This window comes from Leucopleurus acutus (assembly GCF_964270905.1).
Source record: "Leucopleurus acutus genome assembly, chromosome: 11".
Lineage (NCBI taxonomy): Eukaryota > Metazoa > Chordata > Mammalia > Artiodactyla > Delphinidae > Leucopleurus > Leucopleurus acutus.
In genome coordinates, this window is record NC_139152.1 from 93,551,060 (window position 1) to 93,572,579 (window position 21,520).

General features: G+C 54.7%; 2 protein-coding genes across 4 annotated transcripts in view; both read left to right on the top strand.

Annotated features, from left to right (window-relative positions):
• The first annotated feature begins 858 nt into the window (after positions 1–858).
• On the top strand, positions 859–13,050 carry NOL12 (nucleolar protein 12). 3 transcript variants are annotated; one of them, XM_082849459.1, is made up of 6 exons: positions 859–990; positions 2,529–2,634; positions 2,917–2,965; positions 3,505–3,647; positions 4,607–4,704; positions 5,104–5,519. In XM_082849459.1, exons 1-6 carry the CDS (start codon positions 908–910, stop codon positions 5,267–5,269), a joined length of 645 nt encoding a protein of 214 aa, XP_082705585.1. In that variant the 5' UTR covers positions 859–907; the 3' UTR covers positions 5,270–5,519. The 3 variants fall into 3 exon arrangements, with proteins under 3 accessions (XP_082705585.1, XP_082705584.1, XP_082705583.1); XM_082849458.1 differs by lacking the exon at positions 859–990 and adding an exon at positions 12,981–13,050 and having other exon boundaries at positions 2,164–2,634; positions 5,104–5,216; XM_082849457.1 differs by lacking the exon at positions 859–990 and having other exon boundaries at positions 2,164–2,634.
• Positions 13,051–14,999: 1,949 nt separating this feature from the next.
• TRIOBP (TRIO and F-actin binding protein) overlaps positions 15,000–21,520 on the top strand; it is a gene marked incomplete at its 5' end in the record, with an annotated part of 56,511 nt that continues 49,990 nt past the window's right edge. The window contains 2 exons of the mRNA XM_082849452.1: positions 15,000–15,113; positions 20,176–20,315. Of these exons, the coding sequence (XP_082705578.1) occupies positions 15,000–15,113; positions 20,176–20,315 (254 nt within the window). The remainder of the gene's footprint in view (positions 15,114–20,175; positions 20,316–21,520) is intronic.

The following is a 21,520-nucleotide window of genomic DNA, read 5'->3' on the forward strand; positions in this document are numbered from 1 at the left end:
AAAATTCCCCTTCAGGTGTTTTACTTACTGCCTTCACATTCATGCCGTCATTTTTAGTAGAGGATGTGTTACTACATCCCAACTCCATACTTGGGGAACTGAGGCACAGAGAGGGGTGATGGCTTGTGTAGCAAACACATGTGTGGCATGTATTATGTTATACATACACGCTACATAACACACTTATCCCTCACAATCAGCGTTCTCAAAATTTGGTCTGTGGATCAGCAACAACAGCATCACCTGAGAACTGCCTGAAGTGCAAATTCTGGGGCTCACTCCAGAACTGCTGAATCAGAAACTCTGGGGTGGGCCCGAGCGATCTGGGGTTCAGCAAACCCTCCAGGGGATTCTGATGCACGCCAACGTTTGGGAACCACTGCCTTACAATACCTACCAAGTCAGTATGATTAGTCCTCTTTTACAAACAGGGTGATTGAGGCACAGCGAAGGCAACTGGTCCAGGACCATACAGCTGTAACTGGGGTACCAGGATTCTAATCCAGGTAGTTTGGCTCCAGAAACGTGCTCTTGGAGACCACCACGGAGTTGACATCCAAATCAAAAGAAGGATCAGCAATCTTCGGCCATTCACTAATAACTCTGTATTGAGCACCTACTGTGTGCAAGGCACCGTGCTAGGCGCTGGGACCTCTGGGTCTCGCTCTCACCGTTGTTGGTCTAAGAGAGGAGTGGGGCTGGGAGTCGCGGGGGTGGGTTGGGGAAGGGCAGGAATCTTGCCTGTTACAGGCAGAAGAGACAGGGAGACGGGCTGGGCGGCCCCTTTAAAAGGCGGGGCCTGGCGAGCGGAACTGCGGGGCGTCTCTGCGGGCACTTCCGGGAGGCTGGAAACGCTACACCGGAAGTATCCCGTGAGAGGGAGCGGCGCCGCCGAGGCCTCACCGCTATGGGCCGCAACAAGAAGAAGAGGCGAGATGGCGACGGCCGGCGGCCGCGACTCATTTTGAGCTTCGACGAGGAGAAGCGGCGGTGAGTGTCAAGGCTGGACCGTATCCTGTTCGGGCCGCCGGGCAAGGCTAAGGCTAGGTCCGCCGGCACACGCTCACGCGGAGGGCCCTTCCGGTCCCGCCCTCGGGGCGTGGTGCGAAGCTCCCGCGGAAGGAAGCGGGCGCACTGGGCCCCCAGCCCAGAGGAATGGAATCGTCCGCCCCGCCCTTACTTCTCTTTTTGACTCCCCAACCCGCCTAGCGCTGCCGTGCGCGCCGCCCGAGAGCGGGGAGCTCGGGTCTCCGAGCGGTGGCTTCGACCTCCCTAGCCCAGCCCGGCGGCCCCGCACGCAGCAGACTCAGCTGCTTTTGATGAACGATGAGTGAATGAAACGAGTGGCTAAAATTCATTTATTCGCCAGGCGATTACTAAGCTCCTTCGGGGTGTGCGCGCCAGGCCTCGGGATCCCTGAGTCGGACCCCTAAGCCTTAGCGTCCGGCCCATCACATGTCCCCCACTCAGAGTGCTACCTGGGTATATGGTAGTGGGTCAGCGAAAAGCCTAGCGTTGGGCCCCGGAACAGATGGGAATGGTGCAGCAGGCTCTAGAGAGATGAGAGGGGCTGAGATCAGATAGGGGGAGGGAGGGAAATGCTGAAGAAGCATCAAGAAACTCAGGGTGGGACTTCCCTGGTGGCGCAGTGGTTAAGAATCCGCCTGCCAATACAGAGGACATGGGTTCGAGCCCTGGTCCGGGAAGATCGCACATGCTGTGGAGCAACTAAGCCCGTGAGCCACAACCACTGAGCCTGCGCTCTAGAGCCCGCGAGCCACAACTACTGAGCCTGCGTGCCACAACTACTGAAGCCCATGCGCCTAGAGCCCATGCTGCGCAACAAGAGAAGCCACTGCAATGAGAAGCCCATGCACCGCAACAAAGTAGCCACCACTCGCCGCAACTAGAGAAAGCCCGCGCGCAGCAACAAAGCAGCCAAAAATAATACATAAATATTATTTATTTATTAAATAAATAAATAATAAAAAGAAACTCAGGGTGGCATCAGCACAACTTACAGATGAGTCCAGGGGCGGGGTCCTGGGCAAATGGGGGGTTGATCCAATGGAGAGTTCGTGGAGGTCTGGGTGAGGGTGGCCTTAAAAGCCCCACTGGAAGTGGCTTAATTCACTGAGTAATGGAGTTTGCCAGAGAAGAAGGGACCCTCACCTGTTCTAGGTTCAGAGGCCCTCAGCCTGTGCCCACCACCTGGCCCTGTTGCTGGCAGCTGAGAGCCCTGGAGGGTAGTGAGTGGAGAGAGGCAGCATCTCCCTCTCTTTCCCTATCTTACACTCTCTGTGACCTTGGGCAAGTAACCTTGCCCCTCAGTGTCTCCCATCTGTAAAATGGGGATGTGTACCTACTACGCAGGTTGCTGTGAGGATTACATGAGTGAACGTACATTTTTGGAATGGTGCTTGGCACATGGTGAATGCAGTATTAGGTTTTCTTTTTTTTTTTTTTTTCTCTTTCTGGAGCAAGCTCTTCTTTCCTTGTATCCTGACTTTCTTGCACCTCTGCTGTAGGGAGTACCTGACAGGCTTCCACAAGCGGAAGGTGGAGCGGAAGAAGGCAGCCATTGAGGAGATCAAGAAGCGGCTCAAGGAGGAGCAGAAGAAGCTCCGGGAGGAGGTGCAGAGGGAGAGGGCAGGAGAGCGTCTCTGACTTCCAGGGGACTTGCAGCCTCGATGGCCCGAAAAGGGGCACCTGCAGGGATGAGGGGAGGTGTGGGCAGGCCTGGGGAGCAGTTTATACAGATAGAGACACCGTGGGCCCAGGTCTGGGGAAGGTTTACGGTGAGATCTCCTGGCCTTTCTGTTCAAGCCATGGTCTTACCCTGGAGGTGAGCAGCGCCTCTGCCTGAGGTTGGGCTGAGAGGCCATACTCACCATGTTCCCTTCCCTTTGGTTTCAGCGCCACCGGGAATACTTGAAGATGCTGGCAGAGAGAGAGGAGGCGCTGGGTAATCCCATCCTTGGCCTGTCCTGGAGAATAGCCAACAGGCTGAGTTTATTTATGCCTTGGTGGGTGGGAGGGGAGGGGTGTGAGGGCTGCACAGAAGCTGACGTCCCTTGCTTTAGGGATCTTGGTGGTGACCTGGCAGCCAGGGGTAGTCCTCAGCTGTCTCTAAACGTCAGTGGATCAGAGACCAGGAGGAGATCCAAACCTCTTGGTAAACTGATCATGAGCAGAAAGGCCAGCTTCTGAGGCCTGGAGGGACTGGGGGTGGAGGGGTAGGGGAAGCAGCAGCTCCTGGTGTGGCTCCAGCTTTGTCCTGGTGGGGACCAGGGGGTCTGAGGTCTCCCTGGAGCGTGAAGGGAAGAGTTGGGGGTCATTTACAGCATTTGCAGGCCAGGCTCTGGAGCTGGGGGCTTCCTGGATGCCCTCCGATAGAGCGGGGGGGGGGGCACTGCACTTCAGGGCTGGGGGCAGGGGGCGGTGGCTGGAGCCTGCTTACTTGTGCCCTGGGGCTGAGGCCTGGCTCTGTGCCCACTCGCACAGAGGAGGCAGACGAACTGGACCGGCTGGTGACAGAAAAGACAGAGCCGGTGCAGTACGACCACCTCAACCACACGGTCACCGTGACCACCATCAGCAACCTGGACTTCTCAGCGGCCCGGCTGCTCGGACTGCCCCCGCCTGAGGTGGGTCTCCCTCGCGGCCCCAGGGAAGAGGGGACACAGGGGCAACCTAGCTGGCCAGGGGCTCACTAAGTGCGGGTCCATGTCATGGGATTCCAGTGTGAGGGGCTCTTTCCTCTGGGGCACCCTCCAGGGCCTGGACAAAAGCCCTGAGCCTGGGGCTTCAGGGGCCGGCTCTACCACTAGTGGCTGTGGGAGCCTGGGCAGGTCTCTCTGCCTTGTCTGCTTCTCTTCACCACTACCTTGGGGTCGCTGATGATAGCAGCTGCCTCGTGGGGTCGCTGTGGAGGATAAAAGTGGTGGATCCACTAGAAGCAGGCGAGAGAGCCGTTGATTGTGATCACTCACTGCATGGTATGTCTCTGTGCCCTGATCTGTGGGGTGGGAGTCACAGCAAGTTCCAACCAGCATTTTTTTTTTAAAGAAAAGGAACACAATAAAATTGAAAATATCAGAAAACGTCACAGCAAGTGCTGTCTTATGAAACGTTTGTTTCAGTTAAATTTGTGTTTGGGTCGCGTAGGGGTTTATATGCGTGTGCACGTACAGTCACCAGGTAAACCACAGCCCCGAGCATGGGTTACGGTGTCCTTAAGTTCGAGGGCCACCCCTTTATCACATCCTTTCTGAGCTCACACTCACCTTGTATTTGGTGCTCATTCTTCTGTAAGTTCTGATGCAAAGACCAGTCTCGTCTCCGTCTTAGAGTTCGTTCATTTGTGAGTGTTTGAGTGTGTCCACTGTAGGCTGTGGTGGTGGAGAACTTTGGAATCCAGCTCTGCCCGTGTCATCCCTGCTTTAGGGCACACGTGGCCTTTCTGCCCACGGCCTTCTCTGAGCCCCGACCCAGGTGAGGGAGGCGGCAGGTCATGCCCCCGCGCGACACAGCCGCAACTACTCAGGGTGCCCAGGCCCCTCGATCCACCGCTCCCTGTGACAGTCCTTCTCCTGTGCTTCTTTAGCAAGGGGCCGGGCACAGGTCTGAGGAGGGGGCGTCATCCGCGGCGAAGCCAACCAGAGCCTTACGCAGGAAGTCCAGAGACCCTCTGCTGTCCCAGCGGTGAGCCCTGGCCTGTCCTCCCCTGTGAGCCTGCTGCTATGGCTGGCGTCGTGAGGGCGCCTGTGGTGGGTGGTGTGGGGCACGTGTGGGGCCCTGGGCAGCCCTCTGCTCTGCTTGTCAAGTGGTCTCCCTCACTGCCCCCCACCTCCACCCCCTGAGAATGTCTGACCCTGGGTACCCCTAGTGCCTGGGATAAGGTCCTTTCTTGCTGTGAGCTGAGGAGCTGGCAGGCCCTCTGGGGACAGAGCGTGCTGCCTTTGGAATGGCGTCCATGGCCTGTCCTGATTTCCCCTCCATGAGCTGGGCCATCAGTCACCCCCCTGCCCAAACTTCCACCCGCACCTTGTTCCCCAGGGTAGACTGAGGCCCGAGCCTCACCAGCCTTCCGCCCTCCCACAGGATCTCCTCTCTCACGGCCTCGCTGCACGCGCACAGGCGCAAGAAGGTCAAGAGGAAACATCCCAGCCGGGCCCAGGACTCCACCAAGAAGCCCCCAAGCGCCACTCGTACCAGTAAGACCCAGCGCCGCCGGCTAACAGGCCAAGCCCGGCACAGCGGGGAGTGAGCCCTGAGACCCAGGCCGTGCCCCAGCCTCGGCTGCAAGGACCTGTCCTGTCCCAGCTTGGCTGTCCCGTAAGCCAGCCTGCACCCAGGCGCTGACTCCCCAGCCCAAACTTGGGAGGCCAGCACCTCTCCGGCCTGGGGCTTAGACTCCAGCCGACGCAGGCAGCTGAGAGCTGGCCTCCGCCAGGGGGAGCCTCCAGGGCCACGTTTGGGGCATCTTCCCAAATGTATACCCCACCGAACCTTGATTACATTTGTGAAAGTAAGCGCACGTGTGGACGGTTTGTCCCTGGCCCCCATGCCGCATGCCGAGGGTAGGCGTTTGGGGTGGAGGGAGCTGCTGGGGTGTGGGTCATCCTCACTGTCCAGCAGTCCTCCCTGTGGGCACGAAACGCTAGCGCTAGGCCCGGGCCCCCAACCCGGGTGAAGGCCGGCGCCACCACTGCTAGAGGCCAGGGCCTCCCTGCGGCTCTGGGACCTGGGCCGGTGGCTGAGCAGAGCTGGGCTCTGCCTTTTCCTGGCTGGGACCTTTTGCCTCTTCCTTCTCCTTGGCCTTGTTGGCCTCCTTAGCTGACGTTGAAGGGGTGGAGACGGGGAAGTCCCGGAGTATTCCTCACCTCTGCAAACTTGGGCAGCTGCCCCAGGCTTCCAGCAGCTCCCAGACAGAGCCCCACAAAGAAGGAGCAGTTAGTCCCTTGTAAAGAAAATACGCCTCCACTCGCCTGAAGGCCTGGCCCTTTCAGAGCAGCCCCTCGTGAGGCCGGCTGGTGCTCAGTGAGGCCTGCTGCTCTCTCACACTTCTTCCAGGGACACCTTCAGGTGCGGCTTCAGAGCCGATGGAAGCCAGCCTGTTAGTGACCCACGTCACTCACACTCCCCGCTCTTCTCCTGACCGAGCTGGGCTGGTGGCAGAATCCAGGTCCAGCTGCCTCAGATGGATGTGGTGCCGGTGAGGACAGCCGGAGCATCTGTTCTGGAGACTGTCAGACCCCACTTGCGCTGACTGGTTCCTGTGACTCTGGGCCAGGGCACAGGAATTTCAGGTTGCACCCTGATTAGTGGAGCTGTGTCGGGCCCTGACACTAGGACTGCAAAGGCGAGACACATGAGCTCTAGGCCCCTGTGCAGCTGATGCACTAGTGAGTGTGTGTGAGGGGAGTGCAGGTTCTGCTCAGCCGTGGGGCGCGGGGGCTCCTGGAGGAGGGGAGCAGGGATCGGGGGTCCGCAGAGCCGGCCTTCCCCTCCACTCACCCTGTGGTGGGGCTGCCAGGAGCAGCCCTGGCCCTGCACTGGGCAGGCGTTCTCCCCTGTCACCATCAGCCCGCCGTCTGGTGCTGGCTGCTGCGGGGCTGAAGGCCACACCTGGCCGTGCGAGTGCGAAGCTCAGGGCTTGTGGCTGGGAGGCCTGGTCACCTGGCTTCTTGGCTCCTTCCACCTGCTCTCCCTGCTGCCTTCCTGTTGTCCTCCCCGTGCTTGGGGTGGGGCGACTTGCCCCGTTCGGCTGCCTCTATCCAGGGCAGAGGGCAGAGCTTGTACAAGCTGTCCAGGTGGTTCTGGTACTTGCCCCGGGGCAGTGAGTCTCTCCCTCACAGCCCCTTGTGATCAGGAGCAGAGATGAGCCTGGGGAATTCGCACACACAGCCGGGCTGGGGTTTGAGTCCTGGCTTAGCCGCTGGCCCACTGTGTGAGCTCCTCACTGCTGACTTCACTGGGACTGTTTCCCCACGTGTGAGATGTCATAAGACACCTATCTCGCAGGCCTGCCTGGAGGCTGAAGGGAGACCACGTGCATGAACCTCTTCCCACGGTTCCTGACTTTCCCAGGTGTGTCTTCCGTGTGTGCGTGGCTGCCGCTGAGACACCATGCCGGGCTCTCTCCTCCACCCCCAATGACATAGGATGTTTTACAACTTAAACCTATGTTTGTAATGTTTACTAGTATTAAGTTCTCATCCACTTTCTCCCATGTGTGCCCTTGGAAACCAGCAGACCAAGGAAATTGAATCATGGTAATTTTTGCCAATCCTAAGATTGAAAGTGATAGAGTCAGAATTCTCTGGAGAACTTGTCTTTTCTCTCCATGTTCTACCTGGATTCTTCCTGTCGCTCCCCATCCTGTGAGCCCTGTGGTTTGGGACCTCTAGGAGGTTAATCAGGAAAGATTAGATTTAGCTACATATAATACGAAACAAGATTTTAAAATAACTGGCTTATGTAAGAGAGGAATTCTCAGGTTAACAAAGATGGAAGGTAGCTAGCCTGGAGTGGAGATGGCAGGCTTTTAGCTTTTTGTTTTGTGCCATTTTCAACACATGGGTTCCACCTCGTGGTCCAAGATGGCTGCCTGAGCTTCAGCCATCATATCTGACCCTCAGCTGCAGGAAGGAGGAAGGGATGAAGGTCAGGGCCCTCCTTTTAGGAACACTTGATGCTTGTGCTATTAGGCAGGTGGCAAAAGCTTAGGGCAGGAGGAAGAGGGAGCTCCTAGTTGCAGGGAAGGCTGGGGTCCGTGGTCTGTTCTGGAAAACCGTGTACCCACTAAGAATTGGGGATTGCGTTACTAATGGGAGAATTGGTGTTGGGGTGCAAGCAGCAGGTTCTTACACAGGAGCCAAATATGTAAAGGGCTGTCCAGAGGGGATCCAACTGTGGAACTAAAGCCATAGCAGACGCTCATCCAGACGTTCCTGTTACCGCACTGAACTTCCCAGATGGGTCAGGCCTGTGCTAGTAAAACAAGGAGCAATGGCCATGGTTACTGGGAGCCAGGCCTCAGCTCAGTAGAGGAAAGAACTCTCCTAGTAGGATCCGTTTTGGGGTGGCCTGATTCTCCCCCGGGGGCTGAGGTGAGCAGGCCGGGTGGAGCTGCCCGCCAGCGCCTGAAACTGAGGAGGGGAGGGATCTGATGTTAAGTCTCAGCTTCCTTCCTCTCCAAAAACCCCTTGACCTTGATGTTCCCTAGATTTGAGCTGTTGCCCTCCCTTTAGCTGTGTGGAGGACTCTGGGGAGGGGTTCCCAATTCATCCTGAGCTTGGAGGGCTCACTGCCTGCTCTTTTGTGAGCAGGTCCATCTTAGAAAAGCCCTCCTGGGACTTCGTTGGTGGTCCAGTGGTGGTTAGGACTCCGTGCTCCCAATGCAGGAGGCCCGGTTCGATCCCTGGTGGGGGAAATAGATCCTGAACGCTGCAACAAAACTAACAGATCCCACTTGCCGCAACTAAGACCCGGCGCAGCCAAATAAATAGTTATTAAAGAAAAAGAAAAAAGAAAAGCCGTCCTGTTCTGAGCAAACATCTGCCTCCTCCAGATGCCAGAGAAGCCCTTTAGGTGTTTGCACCCTGCCCTCCGCCTTTCTCACCTCGGCTCTGAGCTGCCTCCTCTGGGAAGCCTTCCCTGACACCTGGCAATCAGTCATTTCTCCATCTGGCCTCCCGGGATACTTTGCATTTCTTTCTTTTAAACACTGAACGTATTATAACCTGGTTACCTCTTTCCCCCCAGCCAGGCCCTGAGCTTTCTGAATGGGAAGTTGTGTCGGTCATTTCTGTGTTTCTGCTCTTGAAACAAGACCTGAATCGCTGTAGGTTTTTGGCCAGTCCTGGCTGGATTACACTGGACCCATTCCCCCTCCTCACAGGTGTTCCCACGTAACCCTTGAAATAATCTTTTTGAGATTTTCTTGGCCCTAGTGCCATTCTTTCCTGTCTGCAAGTTTCCGAATCTAGTTTTTTCTCCTCATCGCCACAACCATCTCCCGTGGGCCCTTGCTGAAACCTTCCCTGTCCAGTGAGCTTTGCCCTCTCCCTTCCCCCTTAGCCATCATGATTGGCAAATAACCAAAAGAAGGAGGATGGAAAACAAATTTACCAAGTACCTCCAATGTGCCAGTGATGACATTAACTCAACAGCAGCACTGTGAAGTGGGTACTACCTCCATTTGACAGTTGAGAAAACTGAGTCTCAGGTTAAGTTACATCAAAAGTTACCCCATTATAGATAATAAGACATGATCCTCACGTCTCATGAGGGAGACAGACACATAGAGATCACCCTGGAGGTCGGTTCAATAAAGTATAGGCCCGGGGGGCACAGAACAGAGAGGAGGCGACATTGAAAGGAGTCTTGGAAGATGGCTTGGCCAGGTGGATGGGAGAGGGGATGGGCAGGCCGAGAGCCCTGGTGAGCAAAGGTGGGGGAGGGGTGGTCAGAGGAGAGGAGAAAGCTGCAGAGGCCGGCGGGGACCAGACCCTTAAGGGCCTCAGATACTGAGCTAAGGATCTGGACCCTTATCTTGGGGCAGCGGGAGCCTCCGATGTGGGAGTGGGGGTTGAGCCTGGGGAGAGTCAGTCAGGGATTCATTTGAGAGAAATCTCCCTGGTGGCAGTGTCAGGGTGCACCAGGGGGACTGGAAGCTCCAAGACCCTCCAGCAATAATCCGGGGGAGGGGTGGGTAGACCCTCCTCTCATGCAGGTACCACTTGCTCTCTCAGCAAGTGTTTACTGAGCACCGGTAGGGAAGTGCTTAGTAAAGCACCGGTATTGGGTGGTTAGCACTGGGGATACACTGGTGAGCAAGACAGGGTGGTCCGTGCCCTCCAGGGACTTAGATTGCCTGAGCTGTTTCTATAGGGACAGAGAGGAGGAGAGATGATAACACTTATTGAGCACTCACTGTATACCAGTCACTCTTTACCTGGTTCAACTCACTGAGTTCTCACCATAACCCCACAGGGTAGGGAATTCCATTAAGCCCATTTTGCAGGTGAGGCACATTGAGATGCCCCCCAACCCTACCCTGATGTCCTCCAGGACACTGTTTCAGCTGAGTTCTAACTGCTCACTGTCTCTCAGTTGGAGCTGGGATTTAAGCTGAGGGTCATCTCTGGCTGGGCACATGTACATCTCCAGGGAAGGATCAAGAAGGTAGATATACCCAAGCCATGGGTCCTTCCGCAAAGAAATAAGTCACACCCTAGATACCTACGTTAACACTGCCGGACTCGCTGAACAAACCCAAAGAAACGGGAGGCGGAGATCCAGGATCTTACCTCCAGGGGGCGCCACTCACATGGTCGACAATGTGAAAGACACCCCAGGAACAACGGGAGTCTTGCACAGGAGCCCGGCAGAGTGAGCCCTCACTTAAGGCTGGGGAAGCCAGGGAGGGCTTCCTGGAGGGGGTGGGCATTTAAGCCATAACTAAAGGATGAAAATCTGTGATTTACCATTTCAGAGACACTGCATAAAAGAGAAGTCCTGAGGGTTAGTTTGATTTGACTCACATAATGTTTGAAAACAATTTGATTTAGCCATATTTAAAATTTTTTGAGGTTTTATATAAAAGTTCAGATTTCCAGCTTCAGCTTCTGCAGGCTTTGGATCACCACTTTACAGGGTAGGTAGCTTTGGGCTGGAGCCAGCCCTGATGACCGTTTTAGAGACTCATACCTTCCAGCCCCTGCTCCACTGGGTCACAGCCCCCTGCATCGCTACCTTGTCTGCCCAGACCATGTGACACTCCAATAGGCCTGTGAGCCCGGAGGCCTGGGATGACCCTTCCCGCTTGATCAGTGAGGAAACTGAGGCTCAGGAGGGTAGAGTGGGATTAGAACTGTCACTTACTGTTCTGCTTCCCCAAATCTCTGAAGAGGTATGTCTGCGCCGAGGGGAAGGATGTGAGCCAAGGGGTGGAGGTGAGCAGGCACAGACTCTTCAGGGAGCAGAAAGGGGAATGGGAGGCTGGGGCCAAATGGTGACAAGTGGGACGCTGCCCTGGCTGCCACCATTATGCCCTGAGCCACCCCACAGAACTTGAGTGTGTTTTCAGACCGGGCACTGTCATCGAGGGTCTGGGTGGCTTTGGGCAACTTGCCTGAGTCTTGAGTTTCCCATCTGTACAATGGGGTTGTAGCTGCCCTTCCCATCACAGGGATGAAAGTACCACTGTCCCCCACAGGAAGGGGCTCCCTCCAACAGACCCCTTCACTCATCCCAACACACCCTTGGCTCACCGGCCCCCTTCAGGACCCTGGCTGCTGCCCAACCCCGATCCCCCCACCACAACTGTTTTCCCTGCCCTGGAGGAATACAACCAGGTAGCTCCAGAGCTGCGGAGAGCACTCAGGACAGCCCACCAGTCCCACCCACTGACTCTCCCCCTCACCTCCTTATTCTTTCCCCTCCAGCCTCACTGCTTCCTTCCCCTCAGCCTGAAATGCTTTTCCCAGGACCTGCAGGCTCACTGCCACGTCTTCTCCAGGTCTTTACTCAAAGGTCGCCATCTCAGAGAGGCCATCGCCGACCACCTTATTTATTTTTTAATGTTTAACATTTTCTAAATAATTTATTTTTGGCTTTTTGTAATGTTAAGAAATAGAGCCATTGGAATTGTTTTATTGACTAAATGTATGTGTATATATATGAGATCCAGCTGTAAATACTTCCTGACCACCTTATTTAAAAAGTAATGCTCTTGGGCTTCCCTGGTGGTGCAGTGGTTGAGAGTCCGCCTGCCGATGTAGGGCACATGGGTTTGTGCCCCGGTCCGGGAAGATCCCGCATGCCGCGGAGCGGCTGGGTCCGTGAGCCATGGCCGCTGAGACTGAGCGTCCGGAGCCTGTGCTCCGCAATGGGAGAGGCCACAATGGTGAGAGGTCCACGTACCGCAAAAAAAAAAAAAAAAAAATGCTCTCCCCACACCAGCCACTTCCAACCCCCCGACCCCTTCATTTTTCTCTTTAGCACCTATCACTAGCCGACATACTCCATGTATTGCTTCTTTATCTTGTTTGGGATCTGATCTGTTTGTCTCCACTAGAATGTAAGTGCCACAAAAATAGGAGTTTCGCTCTTTTGTTCAGTGATGTGTCCTCAGCACGCACAACAGACAAAGTAGGGGCTCTGTAAGTATTGAATGAATTGAAGTGTCAGGAGTGCCACGTTGAGTTGGCCCCAGATTTTACTGGTTGGTGGGGGCTAGAGAGCTGGGGCCATACCCAGAGTTTCAAACTCAAACCAAGCACCCACCCACGCCCTGAGTCAGAGAGGTCAAGTAACTGTCTCAGGATCCCATGGCCTCACTACAAGAGCTAGAGCCTCGCTGCTCCCTGCTTTGCTTACAGTCATTGGGACTGAGCAGAAAGATCATTGTCCTTGTTATGAAGGTGTGCTTTCACCCACTCCGTCCTGTGCCAGGATGACCTGTTCAGGGGTCTGTCTCTCCCCCTGGTCGGTGGGCTCCCCCTCTCAGAAGAAGCCACGTTTTATTCATGTTACCATATCCCTGGTGCCCAGCACAGGCCTGGCATGTACCAGGTACCTGTGAATGTCTGAGTGAACTAGTGAATGAAGATGCTCTGTATTGGCCAGTGGAGTCCAGACACACCAGGGTTTTAGTCTTGGCTCTGCCACTTACTAGCTGGGTGACACTGGCGAATTAGTTCATTTCTCTGATCCTAGTTGCTGTGAAATGAGGATCTTGGTACTTAATCCTTCAGGTTACTACGTCCTCATAGATGTAAAGATTTTGGAATAGAAGCTGGCATAGTGCAGAATGTTAGAAAAGAAGGCATATTTTTTAAAAAGGAGGAGCTTTGCATTTTGTGAGTGAGCTCCACATCAGTGGAAGTGTGCAAATGGATGTGCAAATGGTCGAAAACCCCTGGGCATTTCATTTCATCCTCACAGGTACTACTGCCACTTCCATTTTACAGATAAGAAAATTGAGACGCAGAGCCAAAGCCAGCCTAGGAGACTGTGACGGGAACGAACCGAAGGGAAAGAGATTAAAAAGAGCCAGAACCGCCAGTGCCAGCCCTCTCAAGAACCCCCTGGGAACCCTGCCACTGCTGCTCGGGCTGAGCGTGCAGCGGGTCTGGCACTCCGAGGCATCTGGGCGCCGCCCGCCTCCGCCCCGCCCCTTGCCCTCGGGTTGTCCAATCCCAAGGTCTTCATGTAAATGAAGCACCTAGAAAGAGCCTATGCGAGCGGCAGGGGCGTGGTCTTCGTCCACCTTCAAGGCAACGTTCTGATTCATTGTTAAAATAGAAAGGCTGTGACCCCTGGCACCTCACCCCAGCACCCCCTTGTGTGTGGAAACCCGAGCCGAGGTTAGTACCGCGAGCGGAAAGGTTGAGAGGGAGGAAAGGCTAGTGGGAAAAGGTAGAGGGCTGAGGGACACGAGGAGGGACTGTCTGACTAGCTGGATGGAGGGAGGTCCAGGGGTCCATTCCCCGGGTGGGGCATGCATGTCCGCTGAAGGTTTTTCATTGTTATATCCACACCTAAAGTGCATTTTAGAGAAGGATTCTGCCAATTGGTTGGGGGTGGGAGGGGGAAGCAGGAGCAGTGAGGGGCATGTGTATAAGAGCACCCCACACCCGCCCACAGGGGATTAAGCTGCTTTCTCAGTCCCAGGCGTTGCTCCTTTATGTGGCGGGATTGGGAAGGAACCGCCCAGGCTGGGCAGGACGGATGCCTACTCTCTGCACTACTGGGAACAGGGAACGACGCAGGGAGATAACAGCTCGGGGAGAATTGGAGACCCCGGGGCCACTGAAGTGCCAGTGGTGCCCCCAACCTCCACCGTGCCCTGCCACTTCCTCAGGTTTGATGGTGAAGGAGCCAGGAATCTTCTCCCTGGTTGCCCCAGGGGAGGATGTGAAATTCCCCAGCTCTCCGCCAAGATTGGCAACTAAGGCCAGATCCCCTGCGACGCTTTGGAGGAAACTCGACAGGTATGAGCAGACGACCTGGGGTCACAGTAAGGTGCATGTGTGTTTGGGGATATGGATTCCTCTCACCCCACCCCGCTTGCTGGGGTGAGGAGAGCATCTTCAAGTCACTCTTCTGACGGGGCTCCCCCGCCCTGCCAGGGCATGGGGTTGGAGCCCTCAGTGGCGCCCAGAGGAAGAGCCCTGTGCTCAGCACAACACCAGGGGTTCTCTTTGGCTGAGTTCTGCCAGACTTGCAGAGTGACCTTATGTTGTTCACTTTCATCCATGATTTTGTCCTCAGTTCTGAAAATACCTGGCTGGCCACTTGCCTCACTCTCAGGGTTTCCCAAGGGACCTGTGTGAGTTGGCAGTGTGATCCAGTGTCCCTCACGCCCACCTCTGAGAGGATGGGGAGGCACAAAGACTGGGTTTGAATCCAGTTCAGCCACTGGGCCTTTGAACAAGTTATGGAATCTCTGTGAGACTTAGTTGCCTCATCTGAAATTAGCATTAATTTTATCTACAGTGCAGGATAACTGTAAGGCAAGGGTACTCAAACTTTGGGGTGCATTGGAATCGCCTAGGAGACATGTATAAAATGCATTGTATAAATGCCTTGTATGAGTGCCTCACCTCCAGAGGTTCTGGCTGGGTGGATCAGGGAAGGAACTGGGGATATGCATGTTATGAGTAGCTCAGCTGAGTCTAGTGCAGGGTCCTCAAAATACACTTTGAGCAACACTGCAGTAACGACTAGAAATCACGTATCAAATGTTTGGCAGAGTGCCTGGTGCTCAGGAGGTGCTTAATGAGTGTTTGTTGAGTGAATAAGTGAACAGGTGAAAGAATTGATGGATAACCTCATTTCCTTGGTCCTTGGCGGTCTGGGGGCAAGCTGGGGCTGGAGTCCGGGTGGGCTGCCAGCCAGTCAGCTGGTCTTTGCCTCCCCCCGACCCCTAATTCTTCCCAGGCCCCACCATCGGATTGCAGGAGCTGCCCTGGCCTGATTCAACTGATATGGAGGGGGTGGCAGGGAATGCCCCCTGTGACCACTTTGAAGCTAATGTGCTTGCCCAGAGATGCTGTCAAAACTGCTTCCACCCTGAGGAGGCCCACAGAGCAAGGCATCAGGTAGGCAGGCTTTCCTGAGTGGTGGTTTGGGACAGGGGAGTCTGTGATGGGGGTGCCTGGCTGGGCCACTAACTTGCAGCTGAACTCAGACACTGACCTTCCTTGTGGTCAGAGCCTCAGTTTTCCCAGTCTGTACAATGAGGTGGTGGGACCATGTTAATGCTTCTCAAATGCCAGTTATTCTCCTCCTGCTCTTATGATTTTTCTGCCAAGCCTCATATAACCTATTACTTACCGTACTGTCCATTAAATCAATACGCATTTTTTCACTTATATTAAAACAAAACTTTACATCACCACCACAAATAGAAAACTAGAATCATATTCTTTATATAGAAGGTTCAAAGGAAAGAATAAAAGAGGAAAAAAAAACCAACCCAGAAATGTCACTAAATTCTAACTAGAGAGTGTTGTCAGCTGAAGGTTCTGAGCCTGAGCCCTGCTGTCTCTCTGTTAAAAAGGGAGATTGGTAGGTGTTAGCCATTAAAGATACACACATCCACTGGAGACTTTCTCCTTGAAGGTACTAAAGGAGTGAAAGGGGAGGCATTTTCTCACTTTGTGAAGGATGAGGTTTCAGGCTAAGCCCTGGTCCGAGTAAACCCAGAGCTATGGGAAGCACGGGACTGTGAATCTCCAAGGGCGCTGCAGCCTTGACCCCCTCATGGCTCTGTGTCATTCTCAGTGAGACTCGAGGCTCCCCTTGAGCCTGGCCGCCATCTCCGTGCAGGCATTAGCCTCTAAGAGGTGGCCATCATAAGGGAGTTGCTGTTCAGCTTTGGAGCCAAGCAGACCAGAGTTCCAGTCCTAGGTTTGCCATTTACCCGCTGTGCGACCTTGGGTCATTGACTGCTCTGGTTTCACTCTCCTAATGGGTAAAGTGGGGCAACAAGTCTTCTCACCCAGGGCATCTGGCCCTGCTTAGCCCAAGTCACATGTGGCTAATTCGATACACATTCGTTTCCTTTCTTCCTCCTTCCCGACCAGAAAAGTCAACCTGGGAGATTCTTTTCTACTTGTCCTGATACCTCCAAAAACATCTCCCCTACCCTCACCCCCAAGTTCAGGGAGCAGTTGCCTGAAATCCCTTTGAGTCCATCTCCCATGCAAATGACCTTCTCCCGATGGGTGGGGAGATGGCAAGCCTGGAACAGGAGGAGAAGCTTGGATTCAGACAGGTCTGAGTTCTAGTCTCAGTCCCACCACTTCCCAGTTGAGACCCTGGGCCAGCTCATGTGTTCACATATATTGAATCGGTGCTTAAAATGTGTCAGGCATTTTGCTAGATATTGGGGAAACAGTGACAAATAGAACAGACACAGTTCCTGGTTCATGGGCTTGTAGTCTAGCAAGAGAAATGGAGACGAAGAAAGTAATCATGCAAATAATTTTTTAATCATGGTTGTGATAAATGTTGGAAAGGAGCAGCAAGTGGCATGAGGGTAAATGATAGGGCATTCGGGGAATGTTTCTCGAAGGAAATGATACTTTAACTGCTTGGTAAGGGCTGTGAGGGCATCGCCAGTGAAGCTGGGCTAAGAGGAGTGGAAGGGAACAATAAGTGCAAAGCCCCTGAGGCAGCAAGGAGGAGGCACACTGGAGGGTGGAGAGAAGCCAAGGATGGAGAATGGGGTGGGGGCTGGGTCTCACCACCTGTGGGGACTTGTGGACATGCTGAGAACCTTGGACTTTTTCCTGAGACGCATGGGCAGCCACTAAAGATTTTAAACAGGGGAGTGATGTGATCAGATTTGCATTTTCAGAAGTCACTCTGACTGCAGGACAGAGAATGGACAGCAGGGAGTGAGAGTAAACAAGGCGACCAATGAGGAAAAAGTGCAATTACTCATATCAGAGGTGACAGAGACTTTTTTTTAATTAACTAATTTTATTTTGGCTGCACTGGGTCTTCATTGCGGCACGCGGGCTTCTCTAGTTGTGGCACGCGGGCTTAGCTGCGGTATGTGGGATTTTAGTTCCCCAGTCAGGGATTGAACCCAGGCCCCCTGCATTGGGAGCATGGAGTCTTAACCACTGGAGTACCAGGGAAGTCCCTGATGCTGGAGATTTTGAGATGGAGACAAATGGACACATTTCAGAACTAACTGAATAGGAGAATCTAAAGGATTTGGTAAATGAGTAACGTGGAGAGGCTGGAACATGGCTGACTGCTGTGTTATTTTCTGAGGCAGAGTTCTTGGAATGGGAGGCCCGTTTGGAGTTGTTTGGGGTGGTGAGTGGGAGGTGCCTGGGGGACACACTGGAGATGAGAGGAGTTTACTTAATATGAAGAGCTCAGGAGCCAGACCTCTGCAAGAGATAGAGGCTTTCAAGTCATCAGGATCTGGCGCTGATGAAAGTCCTGCTCATGGATGAACAGTTTCAAACACGTAGAGTCCCAAAATCTGTGTGTTAAAAAAGCATCCCCCCAGCCAGATCCTTAATTCCACTCCAGCACACACTCATCCCTGAGGGGCCTGATAAAGGTATCACCTGGGGCTAGAGCCAGTTCTGACATCTTCACCTATGTTAGAAAATGCAGGGACTTCCCTGGTGGCGCAGTGGTTAAGAATCTGCCTGCCAATGCAGGGGACATGGGTTCGAGCCCTGGTCCGGGAAGATCCCACATGCCGTGGAGCAACTAAGCCCGTGAGCCACAACTACTGAGCCCATGTGCCACAACTACTGAAGCCTGCGCGCCTAGAGCCCGCGCTCCACAAGAGAAGCCACTGCAATGAGAAGCCTGCGCACCGCATTGAAGAGTAGCCCCTGCTCACCGAAACTAGAGAAAGCCCGCGCGCAGCAACGAAGACCCAATGCAGCCAAAAATAAATAAATTTATTTGAAAAAAAAAGAAAGAAAAAGAAAATGCAGAAAGGGCCCCAGGTCACAGAGCAAACCTTTCCCAGAAGCTTGCTCCAGTTCCCCATGATCCTGGGCTCTGGATGCATCTCTGCTCTGCTCTCAGCTGAGTCTCCCAGGCTGGGAGGTGTGAGGAGGGCTTATCCCTGGAAATCACACAGCCTAGACCAGGTCATGGCCAGGTTCTGGATGGAGAGGGGAGGGTCTTGCTGTATGCCAGGCCCCACACATTCCTTTTCAATGCATCTATTCTTAAGTGTCTTTAACATTTTATTGACTTAACACTAATAAAATTCTATTGAATGTTTTTACATTATTTATTATATTTAAGATGTACAGACCTGGCGGTGTTCTAAGCCCTTTTACTCATATTAACTCATTTAATTCTCATAACACCCCTAGGGAGTGGGTCCATTAATCACCTCCATTTTGTAGATGAGGAAACCAGGCTCAGAGAGGGAAGTCACTGGGCTGAGGTTACCCAGCTGGGAAATGGAGGCGCCAGGATTGGGCCTGATGACTGTCTGAGGCCAGAGCCTGTGCTGACCCGCCAGACAGGAAATCAGAGCTGGGGATTAGTTGCTAGGCCTACTCGTGTGGATGGTGGGTAGTGACAGCGGCTGGAGGTGAAGGCAGGGAGGAGGTACCACGACAGGCTGGGGCTCCTGCCGGGCCCAGCTGGGCTGGGACCCCTCAATGATGCCCAGAGTGCCGCTCCCTCCTTATTCACGCGGCAAGGTCCCCAGGGTAGCCAAGGCGCCAGGCCGGGCTGCAGATCTGACACCTCCCGCTATGGAGCGCTGATCAGAATCTGGCTCCCGGGCAGGGGGCGAAACTGAATCCAGAAGGGCCTTCCCTCTCTGGCTTGGATGGCACGGCAGACACCCCAGCCCCACTCCTTGGCACTGCCCAGGTCCCAGAGTGGCGGCCTTCTTGGAACCCGGAGACTCTGTGCCCACCTCAGGGCTGCGGCCAGGCTGTGGCCTCTGCCCCGGTTCTGGGCTCCAAGGTCCCCAGGGAGCCCGGGCCCAGGCCCCCGCCCGGCCCCGCTCTCAGGTGAGCCGCGAGGATCGGGTTCCTGCGGTTTCATGTCCTGCATTGTTCTTGGCTGGGCCCCGGCTTATGAAACAGTAATGAGGGGCCCCTGCTCCCGCAGCCGGCCCCTCTAAGGTTTCCACTGCCTCGGCTGCCGCCACCTCGGCCCAGAGTCGGGGCCTGGGAGGGCAGCAGCGTGGGGGCCTGAGTTGGAGCCCCCCGGGTACGAGGGTGCTGACAGCCGCCAGCCGCCACTGCCGGAGCCCGCCGCCCAGGTAATCCGAGAGGAGGCGGGGTGCAGGGTGCCGTGGCCGCTGTCCCCCTCACCGGGGGGAGGGCCCTGCCACCCTGGGAGGTGGGGAGGAATGGGGGGGCCTTCCCGGAGGCGAGCAGCCGTTCCCCCGGGTGAGCCCAGCACCAGCCTTCGCAGGTGTGGCCCTGCTCAGGGCAGGAGGGAGAGAGAAACCCTCAGCCAGCTCGGGGGCCCTGACCCCAACCCCTGGAGCCTTGACCTTCCAGCCCTGGAGGCCCCTGGCCCTCCTTTAGGAGCGCACATCTCTCCTTTTCTCCAAGGTCTTCCTTCCCATCTCCTCCTCCCTCAGACTACCTCTTCCTGCCTCAGACATTTTCCTTCATCCTCCGGACTAGCTTAATCCTCCCTCTCCCTCCTCATCCTTGAGTTCTGGCAACAGAAGACCCGTTTGGATCCTTTAGTGCCCTTCACATCCTCAGGCACAGACTCAGACCTATATGCCGACACACACGTGCTTGCTCGTGTACACAGGTCAGGTGGGTATGCTAATGCGCGTGTTTATAAACACATATAAATAAACGTCCATGCACTTACGCAAACAGACACATCAGTGTACCCACCAGACATGCATACACACGCGTGCACATGCGCATACTTGCGCACACGCAGGAATTTATACGAACACATACCTGTAGACATGTGCGCATGCACATAACCTGTACCTCTGCCAGCCCCCAGCTTGGGTCCCAAGGAGCACTTCCAGTCTGATGGACAGCTCTCCCTGAGAAGTGGAGATCCCAGGAGGTGCTGTCTGGAGACTCTTCCACACCGCCTGGTGGGGGGAGGGGCTGCACAGGGGGAGGGGAGCCCCCACGTGGGCAACGAGCTGCCTCCTCTCCGACTCTGTCTCAGGAGCCCGGGAGCCCTCCAAGTGCTGAGGCGCCCTACTGCGACCTGCCGCGCCGCCCAGCCGCCCCTGAGGACCCGCTCGGTGCCTCGACCTCCAACTGCCAGTCTGTGGTGGGTTCGGGCCTTGGGCCAGGGCCTGAAAGGTGGGTAGAACCCTGGGGCCTGAGGAGGGGTTCCCGGGGTTGGATGCCCTCACCCATCCCACCCCACACCCCTTCATGCTGGCAGCCTCCGTCTGTGATGGCTGCTGTCGTGGGTCACATGGTCAGTCCACTCGGCCTGGGTACAGGCAGCAGTGGGCATGTTCCATGGGCCCTAGCTCAGGGGATGGAGCGCGTGCACCCACCCTGCAGTGGGCATGGCCCACAGCCCACTCACATTTCCTGGTTCCCTTTGCACTGTTTTAAAAGATTAAACAGTCTCAGCTCCCAGGGGCGCTTTTTATCACCCACCTACCTGACCATGCACTGCCCCTAGGCTCTGGAATTCCCTCCACCCCGGGGCCTGAGTTGGACCGAAGTCCCTCTTTGGGGCCATGGTGCCTTGGGAGGACATGGCTGAGGGTCTAGAGACCTGGGTTCCAGCTTCAGCTCCTTTCCTGATGGGCTGTGGGACCTTGGGCAAGTTATTCCCTCTTTTTATATCTCAGTTTCCCTGTTTAAAAAAGAAGAGGGATTGAATCAAATCAGCATTGTTTTGCGAACATGTGTTCCTCATAGGTAGGCATTATTTTACAAAAAACAAAAAACGGCTCTGCCGTCAAATATGTTTCAGAAAGTCTGGTATAAACAAATTGGAATATTGTTTTTGCAGGACTTGTCAGAGCTTTTAGTTTGCTAGCATGCACTGTGCTTTTGGGTGGGGAAGGTAGGAGAAGAGTGTAATATGTCTCAAACTTATTTGACCACAGACCTCTTTTAAGGGTCATCACTCATTACTGTCTCATTGGCCAATTTGTGGGTCACTTTTTTTTTTAATTTTAGAATTTTATTTATTTTTTATACAGCAGGTTCTTATTAGTTATCCATTTTATACATATTAGTGTATATACGTCAATCCCAACCTCCCAGTTCATCACACCTCCCCACCACTTTCCCCCCTTGGTGTCCATTGTGGGTCATTTTTGGGGGATACTGCCAGCTCTAACCTACTGGCTTCTTTAAAGCAGGGCTTTCTCTACAGCTCCCTCCCTTGGCATCCAGACTGGTGGCCCTGTCACTGCCCCTGGAGCCCTGCTCCCTCTCAAAGCCCCCTATTAGCCCAGCATGATTCTGTCTTAGTCTTACAGAGCTTGGGGTCCTCTCTCCTGCTCCAGTAACATGGTAGGGGCTGAGGCCACAGCCCTGGT